Here is a 20,181-nt window from a genome sequence, read left to right as displayed (position 1 = left end):
CGTCACGTGATCGGCATTTTGATCGGCATATTTTTCCGATCGCCGATCAGGCTATTTTTGGGCATTATCGGCCGATCATGATCGGCAGCCGATCGATCGGAGCATCACTAGTATTTGATCCAAATGTTGAAGATCCTGACTCATTTTTGTGTGTTTATTTGTGTGCTTTTGTGCTTTCCAGATAACCTCCAGGACTCAGCCATCAATGTTGAAAGGTGAAAGGTCATGGGTTGCTTGAATTCATGAAACTACCAGAATGTCTTCAATCCCAGGACTTCCCACCCCAGGATCAGATGTAGTAACTCTTATAACCAAGGTCCACTTGCATCCCCTATGTGTCTTAGTAGAGTTCTGGGGAAAATTTAGCCAGAAGCGGATAGCAGATTACGACAACCTAGCTAAGGACATTCAGTGTCCTGGAATTGTATTTAAAGACTTGGAAGGAAATCCTGGTGACCAATGCTTAGTTCAGTTTGATGGAACTTGGTACAGATCCCGCATAGTCTCAAGAAATGGCTCGAAATACAGTGTTTTTCTCATTGACAAAGGGATGACACACAGTACCACAACAAGCAAGCTAGCATGGGGTAAGAAGGAGCATTTCCAACTGCCTCCTGAAGTAGAGTTTTGTGTGTTGGCCAATGTTTTACCACTCTCACCTGAGAACAGATGGTCAACAGTGGCTCTTGAATACCTGAAATCTCTTACTGGGAAGTCTGTGACTGCACAAGTGCAAGATGTACTGGTACCACAGAGAACATTTCTCCTGCACATCCCTTGCATATCCAAACAAATGTATGAGATGGGATTTGCAAAGAAGCTGTCTCCAATGAGATTTCTGGAATTTGTTCTCATGTCACTAAACCCCCACAGTGAAGCTGAAGCATCCGTAGAGATTCAGCAGCTATCTAAGGGAACAGGAGAAGGACTGCAGAAGCATGAGCTGTTTCTGTACCCAGAACTGCCAGGAGGAACTGTGGAGACAGTCATTGTAACAGAAGTGACAAATCCGCAGAGAATTTTTTGTCAGTTGAAGGTCTTCTCACAAGAACTGAAGAAACTCTCTGAGCGAATTACACAGAGCTGTGACGGCAGAATGTCCAGTTGCACTATAAGCCGTGAAATGATTGGCTTTCCATGTGCAGCAAGAGGAAGTGATGGCAGGTGGTACCGCTCTGTTCTTCAACAGGTATTCCCAACCAATAAAGTTGCGGAAGTGCTGAATGTTGACTATGGAACAAAACAGTTTGTTCAAGTGGAGAATATAAGACCACTGGCTGCAGAGTTCTTCAGAATGCCAGTTGTCACTTATATCTGCTCCCTCCATGGAATCATTGACAAAGGAGTGGGATGGACAACAAGCCAGATTGACTTCCTCAGGTCTCTCCTGCTCTACAAGAGAATGATCGCCAAATTTGAGTATCAAAGCATCACTGAGGGAGTTTACTACATCACACTCTATGGTGACGACAACACCAACATGAACAACTTATTTGGTTCCAAGGATAGCGGTTTGCTCGAGTGTGAGAAAGCACTCGGGGATTATGCCATCCCAAACGCTGCATACAGCTGCCAGTATCCATCCCAACAAGAAGGAAAGATGGTAACAAAAGAAAGGAAGCCAATCACAGAGATGTTGCCTGCTGAAGATCTCTGTCTAAACTCTTCACACTTGGCAGTTGTTCACTATATATCCAACCCATCAGAGTTTTGGATCCAAACCGAGAACTACAGAAAGGAGTTGGCTGAACTGTTGGACAGTATGTACCGCCTTTACCAGGATTCGGCGACTAAAAATGTTGTGAAAAACCCAACTATTGGGCTCTACTGTGCTGCCAAGTCAGAAGATGGGGACTTCTACAGAGCAACCGTGACCAAAATCAGTGACACTCAAGTCGAAGTGTTCTTTGTTGACTATGGAAACACAGAAGTGATTGACAAGAGTAACATAAGGGTCCTCCCTCCTGAGTTCAAAAAGCTGCCACAACTGGCACTGAAATGCACTCTGGCTGGTGTCGGACCGAAGGATGAGACATGGAGTCAAAGTTCCTCTGATTTTTTCATCCAAGCAGTCACAGATAAAGTACTGGAAGTCCATGTGAAAGCAAAGTACAATAACAGCTATGTTGTCCAGCTTAGAGATCCCAAAGCACAGGGTGAACACGATGTCAGTGCGTTGATGTGTAGTTCCGGCCTTGCTGAAAGGGCTGAGATGCAGAGACAGCCCAAAAGCAAAAGTGCCTTGCAATCTGCCATTATGTGTCCAACACAGCGCTCTGATGCAAGACTCCTTGATGTTTGTAGGAACAGTGGAACCTCTTTCCAACCCCCAAGCACGGTTGGCAATACCAGCAAAGAAAGAAAAGTTCCCACCTTTAAGGAGCATATGTTTCCAATCGGAAGTGTCCTTGATATCAATGTGTCCTACATCGAAAGCCCAAATGACTTCTGGTGCCAGCTGGTACAAAATGCAGAGCACTTGAAGTTGCTCATGCATGACATACAGGCTCATTATGCAGGCAGCGAGTTTCAGCCTAATGTTGAAATGGCTTGCGTCGCTCGACACCCTGATAATGGAATGTGGTACAGAGGCCTTGTGGTTCACAGACATGAAACCCCCCACGTGGACATATTGTTTGTTGACTATGGGCAGACGGTGACCATCTCCATCTGTGACCTGAGGAGAATCTGCCCAGAATTCCTCACTCTGAACGGCCAAGCTTTTCGATGCAGTCTCTTAAATCCTGCTGACCCCACTTCTGCTGTGAATGAGTGGAACGAAGAAGCAAAGGCAAAGTTCCAAAACTTTGTGGAAACTGCCGCATCCAACTTCATCATTTTGAAGTGCACCATTTATGCCATCATGTACAGTGAGCAGATGATTGTTTACAACATTGTGGATCTTGAGACTCCCTTTGAGAGCATCTGCACCAGTATGACCAATCTTGTCACAAGTGTGCCTCCCAAGAAAGCCACTAGCCCAGCTTTCCGTCTGGACACATACTACTACTCAACGCACAATCTCAAAACCGGGACAGAGGAACAAGTCACAGTCGCATGTGTAAACAATGTCAGTCAGTTCTATTGCCATCTCGACAAGAACATTGATGTGATAAAAGATCTCAAGAGGAAAGTGATTAATCTGTGCCATCAGCTCAAGAAGATAAAGGTCCCATCAGTCTTTGGAACTTTGTGCTTCGCAAGATACACTGATGGGGAGTGGTACAGGGCACAGATCAAGACCACAAGGCCATCAATTCTGGTTCACTTTGTGGATTATGGTGACACTATTGAGGTGGACAAATCTGACTTGCTCCCAGTTCCCAAAGAGGCAAATGATATCATGTCTGTGCCTGTGCAAGCAGTGATGTGTGGTCTCTCTGATGTTCCCGCCAATGTTCCCGGGGAGGTGAACAGCTGGTTTGAGACAACAGCGACAGAATGCAAATTCAGAGCACTGATAGTGGCCAGAGAACCAGATGGGAAATTGCTGGTAGAGCTGTATCATGGAAACACTCAGATCAATGCAAAGATCAAGGAAATGTTCCAGATTGAGATGAAAACGGAAGAGCAGGTTGTCCATCAGGGCTGGAAAACATTTGAGCATCATGCACAAAAGACACCAAAGTCTTTTCTGAAACCACTCGCAGACACCGAAAACCATAAACAAGCTTTGAAGAAGAGTAATTTCTCTGCTCAGAAACCTCCACGCCATTTGAGGCTTGAGGGGAAATCTACTGATGTGAGTCAGCAGTCTGCACAGAAGCCAGCACACCATCTTTCTGAAAATGGCCAGAAGATCAGGCCTGCTATTCTAGAGCTGTACAAACCTCCACATCAAAGGCAGTCACGTGGAACGATGCCAAATAACAGTTCGGAGTCTGTTGGTTCTCCGGTGAAAGCAAGAAAAGAGAATCTTCCCCCTGACACCAGGCAGCTCGAGTCCAAATCAGCTGGTACAGTGTCCCAGGAGGAAAGCGATGCTGAAAAACTCCCGAAACTCTCAGACCTGCCGTCTAAACACATCGCACCTGCTATGACAGCCGAAGTTTATGTCTCACACTGCGACAGCCCATTGAGTTTCTATGTGCAATGTGTAAACGAAGAGAGTGAAATAATATCCCTTGTTGAAAAGCTCAATGATCCAGAATTTACCCCAAAAGTTAATGCTGTTGAAGATGTACATCCAGGGGACCTCATTCAAGCAGAATTTGCTGACGATTCTTCGTGGTACCGAGCAGTCGTGAAGGAAATCCATGACAATGGAATGGCTCTCATTGAGTTTGTTGATTTTGGAAATGCAGCAGTGACACAGATTTCCAAAATTGTCCGACTCCAGAAGCCCCTCTTGCAGTTGCCCGTTTACAGCACCCACTGTACGCTGAGCGATGCTGCTGTACTTGGAGAAGAGAGAGCCCTCGATCCAGAGGTGGTGTCTGCTTTCAAGGAAGACGTCGGCTGCGATGGGGAAAAGGTGCTCAAATGCCAGTTCATCCGACAGGTGGGATCTGTGTGGGAGGTCAGACTTGAAGACGGCGGCGTGGATGTTGTGTGTAAAGTACCCGCTGAATGTCCTGAAACCGTCGCAGAGAAGGAAGCGAAGGGGGAGCCGGCCAGGATCTCTGGCATCAGCCAAGAGGTAGAAAACTCGGAGAAGTCGCAACTGAACACTTGTTTCCTACATGACCACCACCAAGAATCTTTAGTAGGGCAGCAGTTAGAGGTCTACATCACGGCCATAAATGATGCTCAGACCTTCTGGTGTCAGTCCGCTAACTCTGAGGAACTTGATCAGATAACTTTCAGTGTCGCAGAAGTTGGGGATAAAACAGGTGCCAGACATATTGACCCAGATGTTTTCTTCCCTGGGAGCCTGTGCATTGCTCTCTTTGATGATGATCAGCTTTGGTATCGTGCAGAAGTCCTTGACAAAGATGGAGACGAGCTGTCTGTTCTCTTTGTGGACTACGGAAACAAGTCTCCAGTAAACATTTCAAATGTGAGAGAAGTGCCTCTACCCCTCATGGACGTTCCACCACAGGCATTTATGTGCGAGCTTGAAGGCTTTGATACTTCCTGTGGTTCTTGGGACAGCTCTGCCGCAGATGAGCTGTCCACGCTCACAGCAGACAAGTTGTTACAGCTGACTGTCACAAGAGCAACAACAGCGGAGGGGAAAATAAGATATTGTGTGCAGATGGAGTGTGAAGGCCAGGTGATAAACGAAGCAATGAAAACCTGGTGGAAATGTTTCAGGACGGAGGGCGTGCCTGACAGAGGTGGGCTGACAAACTCATTTGAAACACCACTTCAGCTTGACTCAGTTGTTGCAGTACTGGAGGATCAACCGGAGTATCCCGACATCCAAGATGTGGATATAAGCTGTAGCACTGCTGCCTGCATTCACTCTCAGAGCGACCACAGTGATGAGGAGATGGCTGACCCTCACACAGGAGACGGGTACTCAAAATTAGCTAGTAGTCCAAAGAACTCTGAGTGCTCCCAAGATTCTGTTCCCATGGCGTCTCCAAAGCAGGAACCCATTTCCTTTGAGGGGCTGAACGTAATCTCCGCCAGACTAACGTCTCCCAAAGATAATCTGCCATGCGACAGTGGCATAGGTGAAACCATGTTTCTTCTACTTGATAACAAAGATGACAAAGATGTGACTGTGGACACTGTCAAAGACACTGAGGAGGATACTCTTGGAACAGATTACTTAGATTCTCCACTGGAGGAGGACATTGCAGAACCAATGGATGAACTGGAGAATGAAACTGCCGATAAGGAAGAGATGCATCCAACTGCCCATGGCCCGGACGTCGAGCATTCTTGTGGTAAGCAACACATCCATTTCTCCTTTTGTCCACTTTTCTTTAGCACACAGCATGACGCTGCTACAATTACCATGAAAATGTTACGACTCAGGAAAAATACCCTTTATATGAATGATTTCTCTCATAATTACATTAAACCATTTTTTTTCCCCCCCAAGATCCAGCAATGGTCAAAGATGACAGTGAAACTGCCGTTTCACCGGGTACCTCTAGGACTGCAGTAAAAATGGTAAATCAAGATTAAAATTTGACCATAATATATTGAAAGATAAATATGTGTAGACAGACTTTGACGGTCATCCTTTTCTTAAGGTTCCCCGAAAAGCTGATCTTCAAGAGACGACACATACAAATTTGGAGTTTGCCAAACAGGTACCGGAAAGAAATGTAAAACCTTTTTCATTTTCCAAGATGACTCCCAGAATTCACTGGTGGAAGTGGTTCAGGGAGCACAAAACCTCACTTTTACACTTGGATTAGCCACCGCAGAGGTCAGACCTGTCGGTGTATATATATCTAATGTTTTCATTTCTGAATATGCTGCAGCCCCTGGCTGAGCACAGCGGCGAGAGATTATAGGTTTGTCCACAAGTTTCCCAAATGATCACTCGATGCTTTACTGTGGAAATCTAGCGACAAAAGTCACTAAATTGACAACTCTAGGGAGAAGTGGCAGCTCAGTGTTTGTTTGACGGCCCAGACCAAGAGCGATTATAGAGAGATAAACACTGGCACTGGTTGACAGAAGAAACGGGTTATGTAACATCATATTTATGTATTGTCTGTGGAAAAAGACAGAAGACCAGTTCTATCGCTCTTTACACTCTGTTTGAATCCTAAGTCTGACATGGACTCCATTCCATCTAGTTTCTGTGGGGAAAAAGTTCAATTTTCTTTTTCATGTAGCCATGGATTAAAGTTCTCCGTAGCTGTGACGGATTTCCGTCAGCTGAACTCAACTGGGAGATCGTCCTGATCGAGAAAGGGGAGGGTGGGTTGTGACGGGTGTTTGGTGTATGGATTTTATTATAATACTGATGTGATGTAACAGATTAAATTAACAGCAGTATTTGTTTTAATTCCTTTATGTTTGAGCCGCGACCTCCCCTGATAAGTAAGGTGCTGCAAAAAAAAAAAGGACCACGAGTTGTCAAAGGCGGGGGCGGGGCTGGGGCTACAACTGCATGGAAAAATGACTTACAATAATTATTAGTCCTAATTTACAAATACACGCCTTAAAATAGTATTTCGTTACAGGAATATAGAAGGAATGCTGGACCAGTACCTGAGGCCTTTACATATTGGAAACCCCCATTAGAAAAGGCCAAGTCAAGTCAAGTCAAGCACGTTTATTCGTCTCCCTTGGGAGAAATTTGGTTCAGAGACAGGGTACTGCTGCATAGACAGACAGAACATACAAGACAACATTATGTAAAAACAGTATAACCATCCAAACAGGAGGGTACATTAACCGACAGCCAGGTAAGGACCAAAGTGCAAGAGGTATGCCTTGAAAGTACACGCTAATGCACCTAAAGTGCAGTGCATGTTAAAATGCTAGTACATATATTTTAAAAATGCTGGTACAGATTTGGATAAATTATGGTTCTAATGTACATTTAAAGTGCAATTCACAATAAAATGCTAGTGCTACAATAGAGTGCAATTCACAATAAATTGCTCGTTCTGGTGCTTGCAAAACCTCCCTACATTTGCTCATTAATGAGCTTGACTGACACTGGGACAAAGGAATGTTTGAACCGGTTGTGTTTGCATAAGGAGACCCTACATCTTCTCCCTGAGGGCATTTGTGAGCATTTATTGTACAACACATGTGAACTGTCATTTAGAGTGTTTTTTGCCTGAGTGATGACAGCCTCATTGAACAGTTCCTGAAGGTTAAGGGGGGAGTGACCCATAATCTTGCCCGCTACTCTGACCAAGCTGAGAATCTGTGATTTACATTTGACAGTTAGATTTCCGAACCAACTGGTGATACCGTACCGTAAGATGGACTCTATTGCTGCCCTGTAGAAAATTAACATTATGTTTTTGCTGACACCAAACAACCGCAGTCTGCGTTAGAAGTGGAGGCGCTGATGAATTCTAGAGCATACAGTGGCTACCTGTGTCTGCCAGCTCAGGTCGCTGTCAATGTGAATGCTGTTAGCTGATTAATGTTATTACCGTGTATGGTCAAAGGGCCACGGTCACCAGTTGACCTGGGATCAAAGAGCATTTCTACAGTCTTACATGTGTAGTTTATGGTTGTCGCACCAGTCCACAAACCTGTCTACAGCCTCTTTGTGGATGGATGAATCGAAGTTCTTAGTGAGCAGACTAAGAACAGCCGTATCATCCGAAAACTTCACAACATATTGATTAGGCTCGGAACTAACACAGTCATTTGTATACAGAATAAACAAAAATGGTGAACTGACACAACCCTGAGGGGCCCCAGTACTACATATTTCTGTGCTTGATAGGGAGGAGTTAAACTTGACCTGCTGTGCCCTCTTGGTGAGGAAAGAGTGATACCACCTGATTAAGAATGGGTTTACATTCAGAAGAGCTAATTTCCTTAAAAGAATATGTGGCTGGATTGTATTAAAAGCAGAACTAAAATCAATAAGGAGCAGTCTGGCATATGCACCCGGGGTTTCAAGGTGTTTCAGTATAAGGTGCATTATAGTCGATATGGCATCACTTGTACTACGTTTCTTTGTATATGCAAACTGGTATTTATCTAACACTGGCTCCACCTCTGAACGAAGTGCATTTAACATGAGTCGTTCGAGGGCCTTGAAGACATTAGAAGTTAATGCAACAGGCCTGTAATCGTTTTCCTCCCGAGGACATGCCTTTTTTGGAACTGGAATTATAATGGACTTCTTCCAGATCTCAGGTACAGTGTGTTTATCAATAGAGAGTTGGAACAGCGGGTGCCATGCCGGAGTCAATTCCTCTGCGAATGTCTTTAAAAGAAAAGTGGACATATTATCTGGCCCTGTCGATTTTTTTTTTTTTTTTTCCTCAAATGCATTGATTTAAAAACCTTGGTTACCGCACGGCGTTTGTCAAGTCTGTGAAAGTGATAGTTCGGAGTAGATTCACCCTAGGGTCATTTGAACCGTGACATCCAACCAAGTAGCCCACCCGAAGTTTTTCCGATCTTGGCTGAACATCAGCTGAGTTACTGAGTTATCCCGAATAGCTTAGTACAAGCGCTAATGGACCCTGGCAGTATCTCCAAAATTACCACACTAAAATCACATGCCATGACACCAAACTTCTACAGTAGTACAAATATGGTCTGTACTCACAAAACGATGCATTTGGAAGTTTGTACATAGTCCAGGAGTTTATTATTATCAACACAAGCCTGATAGCTTCTCTGCAGCTAAAGCTGCGTCGACGTCACTTCCTTGATCTGGGTGCTTCAATGTAAGATGAGGGTTGATCTACTACTGTAGACAACAAAGCAAGGCTGCTCAATTTCTCCATTGAGAAAATAAATTCACAACTCTACAACATAAAAATTAATGTAGAATATAGCATGTACTTTGTTGTCTACAGTAGTAGATCAACCCTCATCTTACTTTGAAGCTCCCAGATCAAGGAAGTGACGTCGCATGCCAACAATAGGTTGGTTGATAATATAGCCTACCACACAGGGTATGCTACAGCGTGAAATGGTCCTTAGGCTATGTCGTTCTGCAGTGCATTTGATTAAGGAATGCGAATGCGACAACAGGTTCACGCAATGTTTTGGGGAAACATGCGCTAATGTCTTAATGAAATGTTGACGTTACTTGAACAGGAAGACCATTGCATTTTATTTCAATTGAAGAGCTCACCCAAACGATTGCCTGTAGCTACATTCACACACCTCGATTTTAGGCTAGAACTAGTAGCTCAGCGAGTTAGAGCTAAAGTCATAGAATGTTTGTGTTCCAGCGGAGCCTGGACTTGGACAGGTGGGCACTGTTGCCAGATCTTGGACGAGAAATAAGCGACTGCCGTCCTGAAAACAAGCCCAAAAGCAATAAATCTCTGCACTTAATTCGTTTGTTTTTTTTGTCATTTGTAGGTGATAGACAAAAAGAAGGGCACCTATGACAGTGTAGGCCTCCATAAACACAGCTCAATTAAAAACCACTTGGTATGCAGTAGAATTCTATTCTATAGAATTGTAGCATTTTTGCACTGCGCCAACTACAGGAGTTACAGTTCATCATAAACTAACCTACTTAGCCTTTTCACAAAGCTAACACTCTGTGGAATGCCATTAAATAGCCAGAATAGCTATCTAATGTGCTGCCACAAGAATGCATAAGCCGCTTTCAGACTGTAGGAACCTTTGGCAGTTCTAATAACCTTTTAATCCGCGGGGCCGTTTTCTCCCGTGTTCGGACATACAGGAACTCGGGGCTATCTCCCTTTCCTATAACTATTTAGCTCCTTCTCCGAGGTCGGGTCTTTTCATAGTTCTATAGAACGCTTCTGACGGAGGTGTGTGGTGGTCGGTAGCTACGCCCCTTGTCATGCTATCACGGCTGAAATGTTTCCTCATAAGACACAGACAGAACCGGCGGGTGTTTAATAAGTTAAACTTACACTGGTCTCATTTGTCTGCAGCTCTCTGCTCTCCTTTCTTCCTTCATGAAATGAAAAAGTATCGTCTCCTGACTCTCTGTGAGCTCTTCCAGCCTCGATATTAGACGCCTGATGTGATCGTCCATGATTAATATCACCATCATGCAGACCATGAACACGGTGGCCTCCCCGCTCTCCATATTAGCTTCTTTGTGGTGTTTTTTCTTCTCTCTTACTTTTACGGGTTTTGTTTTGTTGTTGAATGTGGCGCTAAACGGCTAACGGCTAACACGTCACTGACGCAGACGGCTGCGCGCGGCGCATCAGTCCCTATCAGGTCCCGACTCATGTGCGAATGCAGACTGAAACAGTTCCGCTGGGGAAGGATAGTTATCAGAACGAAATTCGAGTAGGACAGTTCTGATAACTGCGTTCTTAGAACGGTCTGTCCGAAAGCGGCTATTGACTAAAACTTTTTTTTATCCCTTGGAAACAAAACTGAACACTTGCATTAGGTCTTAGGAAGGTATGTGTAAAATTGGGCTAGGACAGCATAAAGGCCACACTTTCACATGTTATAGAATCATACAGTCTGCTGAGGCATCTGATCAAGTATCTGCATTACCCCTCCATTGCTTGCATAGAACCAATGTACGTTCTGAGGGCAGAGGTATGGCTACATTGGTTTCCGAAGGGGTACAAGGGGGGGAACAATCTGATGTTTAATCGCTAAAAATTTCAGTCAGAGGACTTTTTTTTGCTTTAATCCCTGTGTAGCACATTTGGTTTAATTTTGTGTTTGCTCTTTCATCAGGCTCAGTCGGTGCCGCCCTCCCGTGTGCATCCAGCACAGCAGTTATGTGGTGAGCGCTTCCTACTTTTTTCCCTGCTGCTTTATAATTAGAGGTTTTGTTTTAGATGGGGAGAAACTAAAGGAACACACACGTATGTCAGTGTGCAGTAGTTTTTACATATTGCATCTCGGATCGCATCCCGACACAGTCCACAGTTGGAGCGGCAGCATTAGCTGTGACGCAGAGGTCATGGAGGCAGTTGATGTTCCTAACCAAAAAAAATTCATGCCTGATTGCTGCAAGCTGCTGTACAACCTCCATGCTGTTATATTTCAGTCAAAGCTGAGCAGATACTTACACATTGGATATTATTATTATTATTATTACTGATGTGCATCACATAACAGAAGTTCTGCAAATCTCCAGAGTTTTTCAGGATAAAAGTAGTTCCGTAACAATCATCTGTACACTGTGAGCAGGAACTTTTCAAGGTGTTAAAATGCCAACATAGAATGAAATTTAGGTTGTGTGATCTGGTTTATTCCGCAGCTACATCGCTTAGTCCCCATCAGTTCGAAAAGTAGTTAAATGATGTTGCACATCGAGGAAAAAGAATACTCGTCTCAGCATCAGACCACCTTTAGACGTAATCCACAGCAATTCTGGAAAGTTCTGGAAAACCTCCCCCAAAAATCCCCACTGAGTCATAATGAAGAAAATGACATACTTGATGAGGGTGTCTGAAAAGTCGACTGATTTTCTCCACAGGAAAGCAGGAAAGTGAGGCTGGAGGTGGCATCACACAGGAGGAGGTGCCACGCGCTCCCCCACTCGTGCAGGTAGTGCACCGATACAGTGCAAAACTTAACCTGTGAAGGTTAACCAATAATCTTCTCTTGGGGCTGATGATTATCAGCTGGACTGTTTAGGGTTTAGTTGAAGTTTCTGTAAGTAACGTGGCTGAGACATAGATCGTAATATGGTGACGGATGATCTGTTTCAGAGTGACTCAGCGAGGGAAGAAGCGGCCTCAGCTCACCACTGCACACATTTAGGTTTGTTGACAGACGTGTCCCAATCATTTTGCTCTGGTGTATATTTACATGCTCGATGTTAAAAGAACTGTCTGGAAGTACAGTTAAAAGGATCCGGTAGTTGTTGCTTATTGTGCGTTTTTTCCATCAGACCTCCTTGCAGACACCGACACATCCACAAGTGAACCGCACAGCTCCTCGGTTTTCTCTCCAGAAAAGGTAAATGGCTACTTTTACCTCACTGACTTTGTTTTATGACGATTTGAGCCCAAGTTGAATTCAGTGGCCAAATTTGACTGGCACAGCACAACTGTGATGTTGAAGTTAAATGACTTGAACAACGCTGAAAACACTTTGTTGCCGTTATTCTTACCCTTTACTCGGGTATAAAACGTGGCTGTTGGCTCCAAAAATCAATGGCTGCTCTTTTGTTTTATCACCTTTGTTTCAATAACCAAACAAAAGCCCATCAGTGTCGTTGGACGGCAGACATGGATGTAAGCTCTAGCTTGCCTGGTTGGTTAGAAACGTACAAATGTGAAGTACGTTTCTGTACCTTAAATATCTTCCTGTTTCAGGAACTCTTTTTGTTTGGTATAAAAAATGGCAGTTTCTGAACATTTCTAGCATACCAGTTGCTAAATAAGTTGAAATAATTCAGTGTTTGAGTTGTGAATGTTGTCTTTATTGCTGTTCAGGGTGATGAGGTTGGAGAACTGAGCGGCGACGTTGCAGAGGCCCTTTCAGCAGATTTCTGCACAGGTATCGCACAGCGTGGGAGTGGGCACAGCACTGAACCATTAGTGCTCTTTAAACTGCACTGTTCAGTAGCAATGCTGTTGCACTTGTTCATTTATTCATTCGAACTTTAGATTTAGAAGAGCCAGTTGTTGATGCAAAAACGACCAGCGCACGAGCAGCTTGCCTGGCTGCAGAGGAAATGACGGCTTGCATCACGGTGAGTTTCCACATCAAGTATATACATCTGTAGTAAATTTAAACTAAGTAAAGACCTAAAGGCTCATTTCAAGAAAAGTTGCTTTTCTCATGCCCAAACTTTTTTGGTACCTTTTAGTTTAGCTCGCCTGTGAAGAAACCTTCTGATTCTTCAAAGTGAAGGCGCGCTCTGACTGCTCATAAGCAATAAACACAACACGAAAAGTGAATTGATCTAATCTAATTTCTCAGGAACATGCTGGTCCGGAGGTCAGAGATGATCAAAGTGAGGCTGAAGACTCAAATGAGGTAAAAAAATAAAAATACTGCTGTTGTTATGAAGAAAACTTTTCTTTAATGACAATTTAACACTTTTTTCCCCAGTAGTTTTGTTGTATTTAGTGACATGACGTATTTGTTTTATTTAATTTTTCCTTTACAGGTCCAGAATGACTCAGTTGGTGAGTATTTTTTTCACCAGTGGTGTGTTTTTATAATTCAGACCACAGATTACTTACCAGGCCCCCAGCCAAAGAACCAAAGGCCTAGTTTTTCCTTACATTAAATGCCCTGAAGCTGCACAGTAGATGCAGAGTGTCATTATCTTCGCAGAACGTCCTCCAGGGAGCAGAGGGGGGATGGGAGATGTTGCCCAACGGAATGAGGTGCCTCACATTTCTGTCCCCCACGAGGTATGAAAATCTCTTGAAATCTTTTTGAGTACAAACACGATTACTGGCGTTTTTTTGTTTTTGTTTGTTTTGCCTCGACATGTAATGTAGCGGATGTGAAATGGAGAAAACTGAAGTTTTGACGTCTGTTTCAGGGAAACTCGATGACTGAAGACGAGAGATCGGCTCTGGATGAACTTTCTGGTTTGTCATCTTATTTCTTCACACGTCAAACTAGACTTTGAAAAAACAAACCAAAAAACAAACATATTTTGAGCCTTTTGAATTCTGAAGTACGAGTGATTTTCTCCACAGGAAAGCAGGAAAGTGAGGCTGGAGGTGGCATCACACAGGAGGAGGTGCCACGCGCTCCCCCACTCGTGCAGGTAGTGCACCGATACAGTGCAAAACTTAACCTGTGAAGGTTAACCAGTAATCTTCTCTTGGGGCTGATGATTATCAGCTGGACTGTTTAGGGTTTAGTTGAAGTTTCTGTAAGTAACGTGGCTGAGACATAGATCGTAATATGGTGACGGATGATCTGTTTCAGAGTGACTCAGCGAGGGAAGAAGCGGCCTCAGCTCACCACTGCACACATTTAGGTTTGTTGACAGACGTGTCCCAATCATTTTGCTCTGGTGTATATTTACATGCTCGATGTTAAAAGAACTGTCTGGAAGTACAGTTAAAAGGATCCGGTAGTTGTTGCTTATTGTGCGTTTTTTCCATCAGACCTCCTTGCAGACACCGACACATCCACAAGTGAACCGCACAGCTCCTCGGTTTTCTCTCCAGAAAAGGTAAATGGCTACTTTTACCTCACTGACTTTGTTTTATGACGATTTGAGCCCAAGTTGAATTCAGTGGCCAAATTTGACTGGCACAGCACAACTGTGATGTTGAAGTTAAATGACTTGAACAACGCTGAAAACACTTTGTTGCCGTTATTCTTACCCTTTACTCGTTTATAAAATGTGGCTGTTGGCTCCAAAAATCAATGGCTGCTCTTTTGTTTTATCACCTTTGTTTCAATAACCAAACAAAAGCCCATCAGTGTCGTTGGACGGCAGACATGGATGTAAGCTCTAGCTTGCCTGGTTGGTTAGAAACGTACAAATGTGAAGTACGTTTCTGTACCTTAAATATCTTCCTGTTTCAGGAACTATTTTTGTTTGGTATAAAAAATGGCAGTTTCTGAACATTTCTAGCATACCAGTTGCTAAATAAGTTGAAATAATTCAGTGTTTGAGTTGTGAATGTTGTCTTTATTGCTGTTCAGGGTGATGAGGTTGGAGAACTGAGCGGCGACGTTGCAGAGGCCCTTTCAGCAGATTTCTGCACAGGTATCGCACAGCGTGGGAGTGGGCACAGCACTGAACCATTAGTGCTCTTTAAACTGCACTGTTCAGTAGTAATGGTGTTGCACTTGTTCATTTATTCATTCGAACTTTAGATTTAGAAGAGCCAGTTGTTGATGCAAAAACGACCAGCGCACGAGCAGCTTGCCTGGCTGCAGAGGAAATGACGGCTTGCATCACGGTGAGTTTCCACATCAAGTATATACATCTGTAGTAAATTTAAACTAAGTAAAGACCTAAAGGCTCATTTCTTTTTCTTAAAGTCTGGTTGTGTGCAGTTGTTGTGAGTCAGTGTCTTACCTGCAGTAGACGGCAGTTAAAGTGCTCTCAGTTTGGAGATTTAGAAACTGAAGGCGGATTTACAGTTGACGCGTCGCTCACGGGGCAGCCGACCCGTGACGTCAAAATGACGTTTCAGGCCTGGCGCTTGCCTTGAAAAGACGGCGCAGCGTGTTGTCGTGCACCAGTCGATTTTTGTAACTTGGCTGCGCCGAGAACAACAGACCGGATTGACCAATTTGAGACCAGGCTCAGTCAGAAGGTGCGTTTGTACAGCACCTGTACGAAACTGCAGTGAAACAGCACAGGGAGCACGTAAACTCCCAAAACTGGTGGACAGAGATTGTCAGAACTTTGGGGAAAGAGGGAGAGTTCTGTAAGAGAGTGTGGAGGAAGCTACGGGACAGATACGTGAAGGCAAAGAAGAGGGCAGAGACTCGAAGTGGTGATGCCAGGGGCTTCAGACCTTCACCTCTTTTAACTGAATTAAATATGTTAATTCTCCAGATACTGCAGCAGTGTCATTGATGACAGTGCTCCTGCTCTTCATTGTTTTCTTCTCGACTTTCGTGGTTATAGAGTAGCGGTAATCTTCACGTAGCAGCGGCACCTCGAAAATTGCAACTACTGGCGCATCGACTTGCGCCACTATATATAGCCGGCACGAAAAACGTGACGTCATCAACACCGCTCACGCTAGCAGACGCGGCAATCATGCTAGAGCCTTAATTCTGAAAGGGGAGCCTAGTTAAAAGCCACTCGCTTGTCCACGACAGCAGAACATCTGTGTTGGAACGCAGACTGTGACAGGGACGCAAGAAAAGTTGCTTTTCTCATGCCCAAACCTTTTTGGTACCTTTTAGTTTAGCTCGCCTGTGAAGAAACCTTCTGATTCTTCAAAGTGAAGGCGCGCTCTGACTGCTCATAAGCAATAAACACAACATGAAAAGTGAATTGATCTAATCTAATTTCTCAGGGAGATGCTGGTCCGGAGGTCAGAGATGATCAAAGTGAGGCTGAAGACTCAAATGAGGTAAAACAATAAAAATACTGCTGTTGTTATGAAAAAAACTTTTCTTTAATGACAATTTAACACTTTTTTTCCCAGTAGTTTTGTTGTATTTAGTGACATGACGTATTTGTTTTATTAATTTTTCCTTTACAGGTCCTGAATGACTCAGTTGGTGAGTATTTTTTTCACCAGCAGTGTGTTTTTATAATTCAGACCACAGATTACAGTGTTTCCCGCAGGAAATTGCTTAGTCAAGGTGGTGAGTCGCCGGCCGGGACCAGGGGTTTTGCGCGGATAGCGTTCCGTCGGGTGTCTTTTAATGTCAGAGCCTGGCAAAGCATTATTACTTCGGTTTTTTTGGGAACGTTGGCAAGGCAACGTTTGCTAAGGCGGCCGCCTTAACTATAATGCGCTGCGGGAAACACTGGATTACTTACCAGGCCCCCAGCCAAAGAACCAAAGGCCTAGTTTTTCCTTACATTAAATGCCCTGAAGCTGCACAGTAGATGCAGAGTGTCATTATCTTCGCAGAACGTCCTCCAGGGAGCAGAGGGGGGATGGGAGATGTTGCCCAACGGAATGAGGTGCCTCACATTTCTGTCCCCCACGAGGTAAGAAAATCACGTGAAATCTTTTTGAGTACAAACACGATCACTGGCGTTTTTTTGTTTTTGTTTTTGTTTGTTTGTTTTGCTTCGACATGTAATGTAGCGGATGTGAAATGGAGAAAGCTGAAGTGTTGACGTCTGTTTCAGGGAAACTCGATGACTGAAGACGAGAGATCGGCTCAGGATGAACTTTCTGGTTTGTCATCTTATTTCTTCACACGTCAAACTAGACTTTGAAAAAACAAACCAAAAAACAAACATATTTTGAGCCTTTTCCTCTTTGATTTGTTTGCATTCTTTGGTTTTGTCTCTGTGCAGCTTGTGCAGCTTTACCAGCAGATACCGAGTCGCAAACTGACCCAAATCTGGTAATAATGATCTAATCGTGTTGAAAATTATGCAGCAAATGATTCGTTCTGACTGAATTCTTTTTCTTTTGCCGGTTAGAAGACTCTGGGCGAAGACTTGACGTGTCTCGTCGGAGAGATCTGTTTGACAGACCTCTGCCGAGGTATCGCACTCAAACACCTACATTTGTAAGCCGTGCCGTGTTATTTTTAGTTTTGTACCGGCTGCATTTATATCCACACAAATCCCGTGAAGTTTGGCTTCTCAGCTTCTTCGTCCCAGCTGATCTCACTGTTGAGCGAGATCAAACCAAATCAACAGGGGTGGAATTTAACAGATAACCTATGTCAAAATTGGTGAACAGGAGACGGATACACCAGCTATTATTTTTGGTAAGCGAGCAACAGATTCTTGCATTATGAGAATCGGGTAACGAGCACTTCCAACAGAACAGCTGCAGCCTGTGGACACGGACACTTAAATGAAATGCAACTTTACTGTTTTAATAAAGGCCAACGACGTAGATAAAAGGTTCACACTGGTGTTAAAGTTCCCAAAGACAAACATGTTTGACAGTGAGCGTTTGGAATGAAGTCGATACCCGCGTCCTGACTTATCTGCAGCTCAGATGCTGATACCCGTTTATTCTATCAGACTCCCGAAGAGAAGCTGAAACGGTGTCTGAGGACAGTGAGCAGCAGGTGAATCCTCCTCCACAACTGAGCGAGGAAAACAAAGGAAAGGTAAAAATTAAAAGGATCCCAGGATGCATTTAGTTAGAAATGTTTAGTTGGACCACCTTTCGCTTTAACTCGTCTGTCATGGCGCCATCTCCCCAAGATTACATAATATCACAACATTCCCTTTTTCGTCTGTAGTTGCACAAATTTTTTTACCAAGATCTTCTATTGATGACAGGAGAGTTTTCTCCATCTTATTTTTTTTTTTTTGCGGTATTGTTAGTTGCTTTGTTGGCGTGATGCAGCTCAGTGATTCGATGCTTCTGAAACAGAGTACCATCACGTCTGCAACTTCATTGATTTGTCTTCTTTTTGGGCCAGTCAGTGTATTACGTGGCTGTAGATTTACTGACATCATATAATGTCCATCTGCTGCTCAGAATGTGCTTAAACTGTATTTACTGACCACAGGGCCTGTCAGATAAGCATCAGCCATCATTAAGACTTGTTTAAGCATCCAGAGTGATGGCGGATCATTTGGATAATAAAAGTCAATTTTATATACAAGACCTACTCGTTTCAAATGAATATGCAGACATGTCCAAACTTTTGACTGATACAGTACACTGTATCTTTTAATCAGACTTCATTAAGCTTACAGGGACTGTACAGGTTAAAAAAAGAAAAAAGAAAAAAGCTGAACGTGTTGAAGCATTTTGCATCATTTTTTTATTTTTATTTTTCCAGGATCTGAATGACAGCGTTTTCTCAGAGGAGACCTCGTCCTCTGCTGAGGAAAGTTTTGGTAAGTTGTGTTCTCACACACTGAGAAAGGGAAGAAAAAAACAAAAAGATGAACTTAAAACACAACTTTGAGTTGGAAGAGGTCACGGTAATACATGCTTGGGCCTCTGTTGTTGGGGATTGTCTGTATAGTTTTCTTTTAGGCTGAGAAAGTGATTTAACAGCTTCAAAAAGGGTCCAAAAGCAACACTGCTCTCATGTCCTGTCACACTGAAAAGGAGTTTTCAAGGCAAATCAGATTTCATTTAAAAAGTTTGACCTTCGTGTCAAATCTCGAGGGGAGGGGAAAAAACAGAAGGAAATTTCCTAACAAATGAGCTCCGACGTGGACTATGGTGCAATAATTTATACCAAAGATTGAGAACTTGAACATTTTGTGGCGCATTAATACCTTGAGGTGGCTGTATTTCATACTGACTTCATTTGTAAATGATCCCGGTGAAAATGTGACACACAGGCGGATACAGAATGTTTCTTTCTCTCCTGAGTTAAATGGTAAGTAGCTGTGGACAAAAGTCTTCTGAAGGGGCCAACATGAACTCTAAATATGGAATTTAAAAAAAAAAATAGGAGAGAAGCTAATTTATTCTAATTTTCAACATTTTTTTCAGGTTTTAACATGACCTGCCTGCGTCCCATTAACTCGAGTTTTGTTCCTCCTCCTTTCAGAGGCCCAGCTGTCGAAGGTAACACATCTCTCTCTGCTCATCACCGACGTTCCTGCTGACGTTCCTGCTGACGTTCCTGCTGCTGAGCGGCAGTCAGAGGAGTAACTGCCTCCTCGGTTCCGTTATGTGTCGCCTCACATTGAAGTTTAGAAAATACATTTGCTTTACTTTGAATCAAACGGGTTCAGATCAGTTTGCTGTGTTGTGTTCGTTCCCCGTGTGCTCAGTGCCAGCCTTGGATTCGAGTTGACTCATCAGGTCATCCTTAACCTTTGACCTAATCTCTTAATTTGTTTGTTCTTTTGGGGAGGGGGAAACAAACCTCTGTACAGTGAAAGTTGTCCAAACATTCAGAGTTTATCAGCGTCTTTATGCTCGGAGCGCTGTTGTTACAGATTCTCTGTTTTGGTAAGCTGCCACACGTTTCTTTGAAGAATCAAATCTTTTGTTTAACAGAATATACTCATTTCAGTGGCTGTTGTGTGGAATGCAAGAAATTCTGTATTTGGTGTGTATACATGCATGCTTTGATCTTTTTATGTTGGCACAATAAATA

General features: G+C 43.6%; 1 protein-coding gene across 1 annotated transcript; it reads left to right on the top strand.

Annotated features, from left to right (window-relative positions):
• Positions 1–256: 256 nt before the first annotated feature.
• tdrd6a (tudor domain containing 6a) lies at positions 257–20,166 on the top strand. Its single transcript, XM_075459816.1, has 19 exons — positions 257–5,837; positions 5,996–6,066; positions 6,150–6,209; positions 9,928–9,999; positions 11,248–11,296; positions 11,996–12,066; positions 12,231–12,282; positions 12,413–12,480; positions 12,960–13,023; positions 13,134–13,219; positions 13,450–13,506; positions 13,640–13,658; positions 13,810–13,889; positions 14,024–14,072; positions 17,444–17,493; positions 17,573–17,636; positions 18,128–18,216; positions 18,901–18,958; positions 19,627–20,166. Exons 1-19 carry the CDS (start codon positions 257–259, stop codon positions 19,728–19,730), a joined length of 6,744 nt encoding a protein of 2,247 aa, XP_075315931.1. The 3' UTR covers positions 19,731–20,166.
• The last annotated feature ends 15 nt before the right edge of the window (positions 20,167–20,181 follow it).

Source organism: Odontesthes bonariensis, chromosome 24, assembly GCF_027942865.1.
Source record: "Odontesthes bonariensis isolate fOdoBon6 chromosome 24, fOdoBon6.hap1, whole genome shotgun sequence".
Classification (NCBI taxonomy): Eukaryota; Metazoa; Chordata; class Actinopteri; order Atheriniformes; family Atherinopsidae; genus Odontesthes; species Odontesthes bonariensis.
This window is presented reverse-complemented; position numbering and strand designations above follow the sequence as displayed.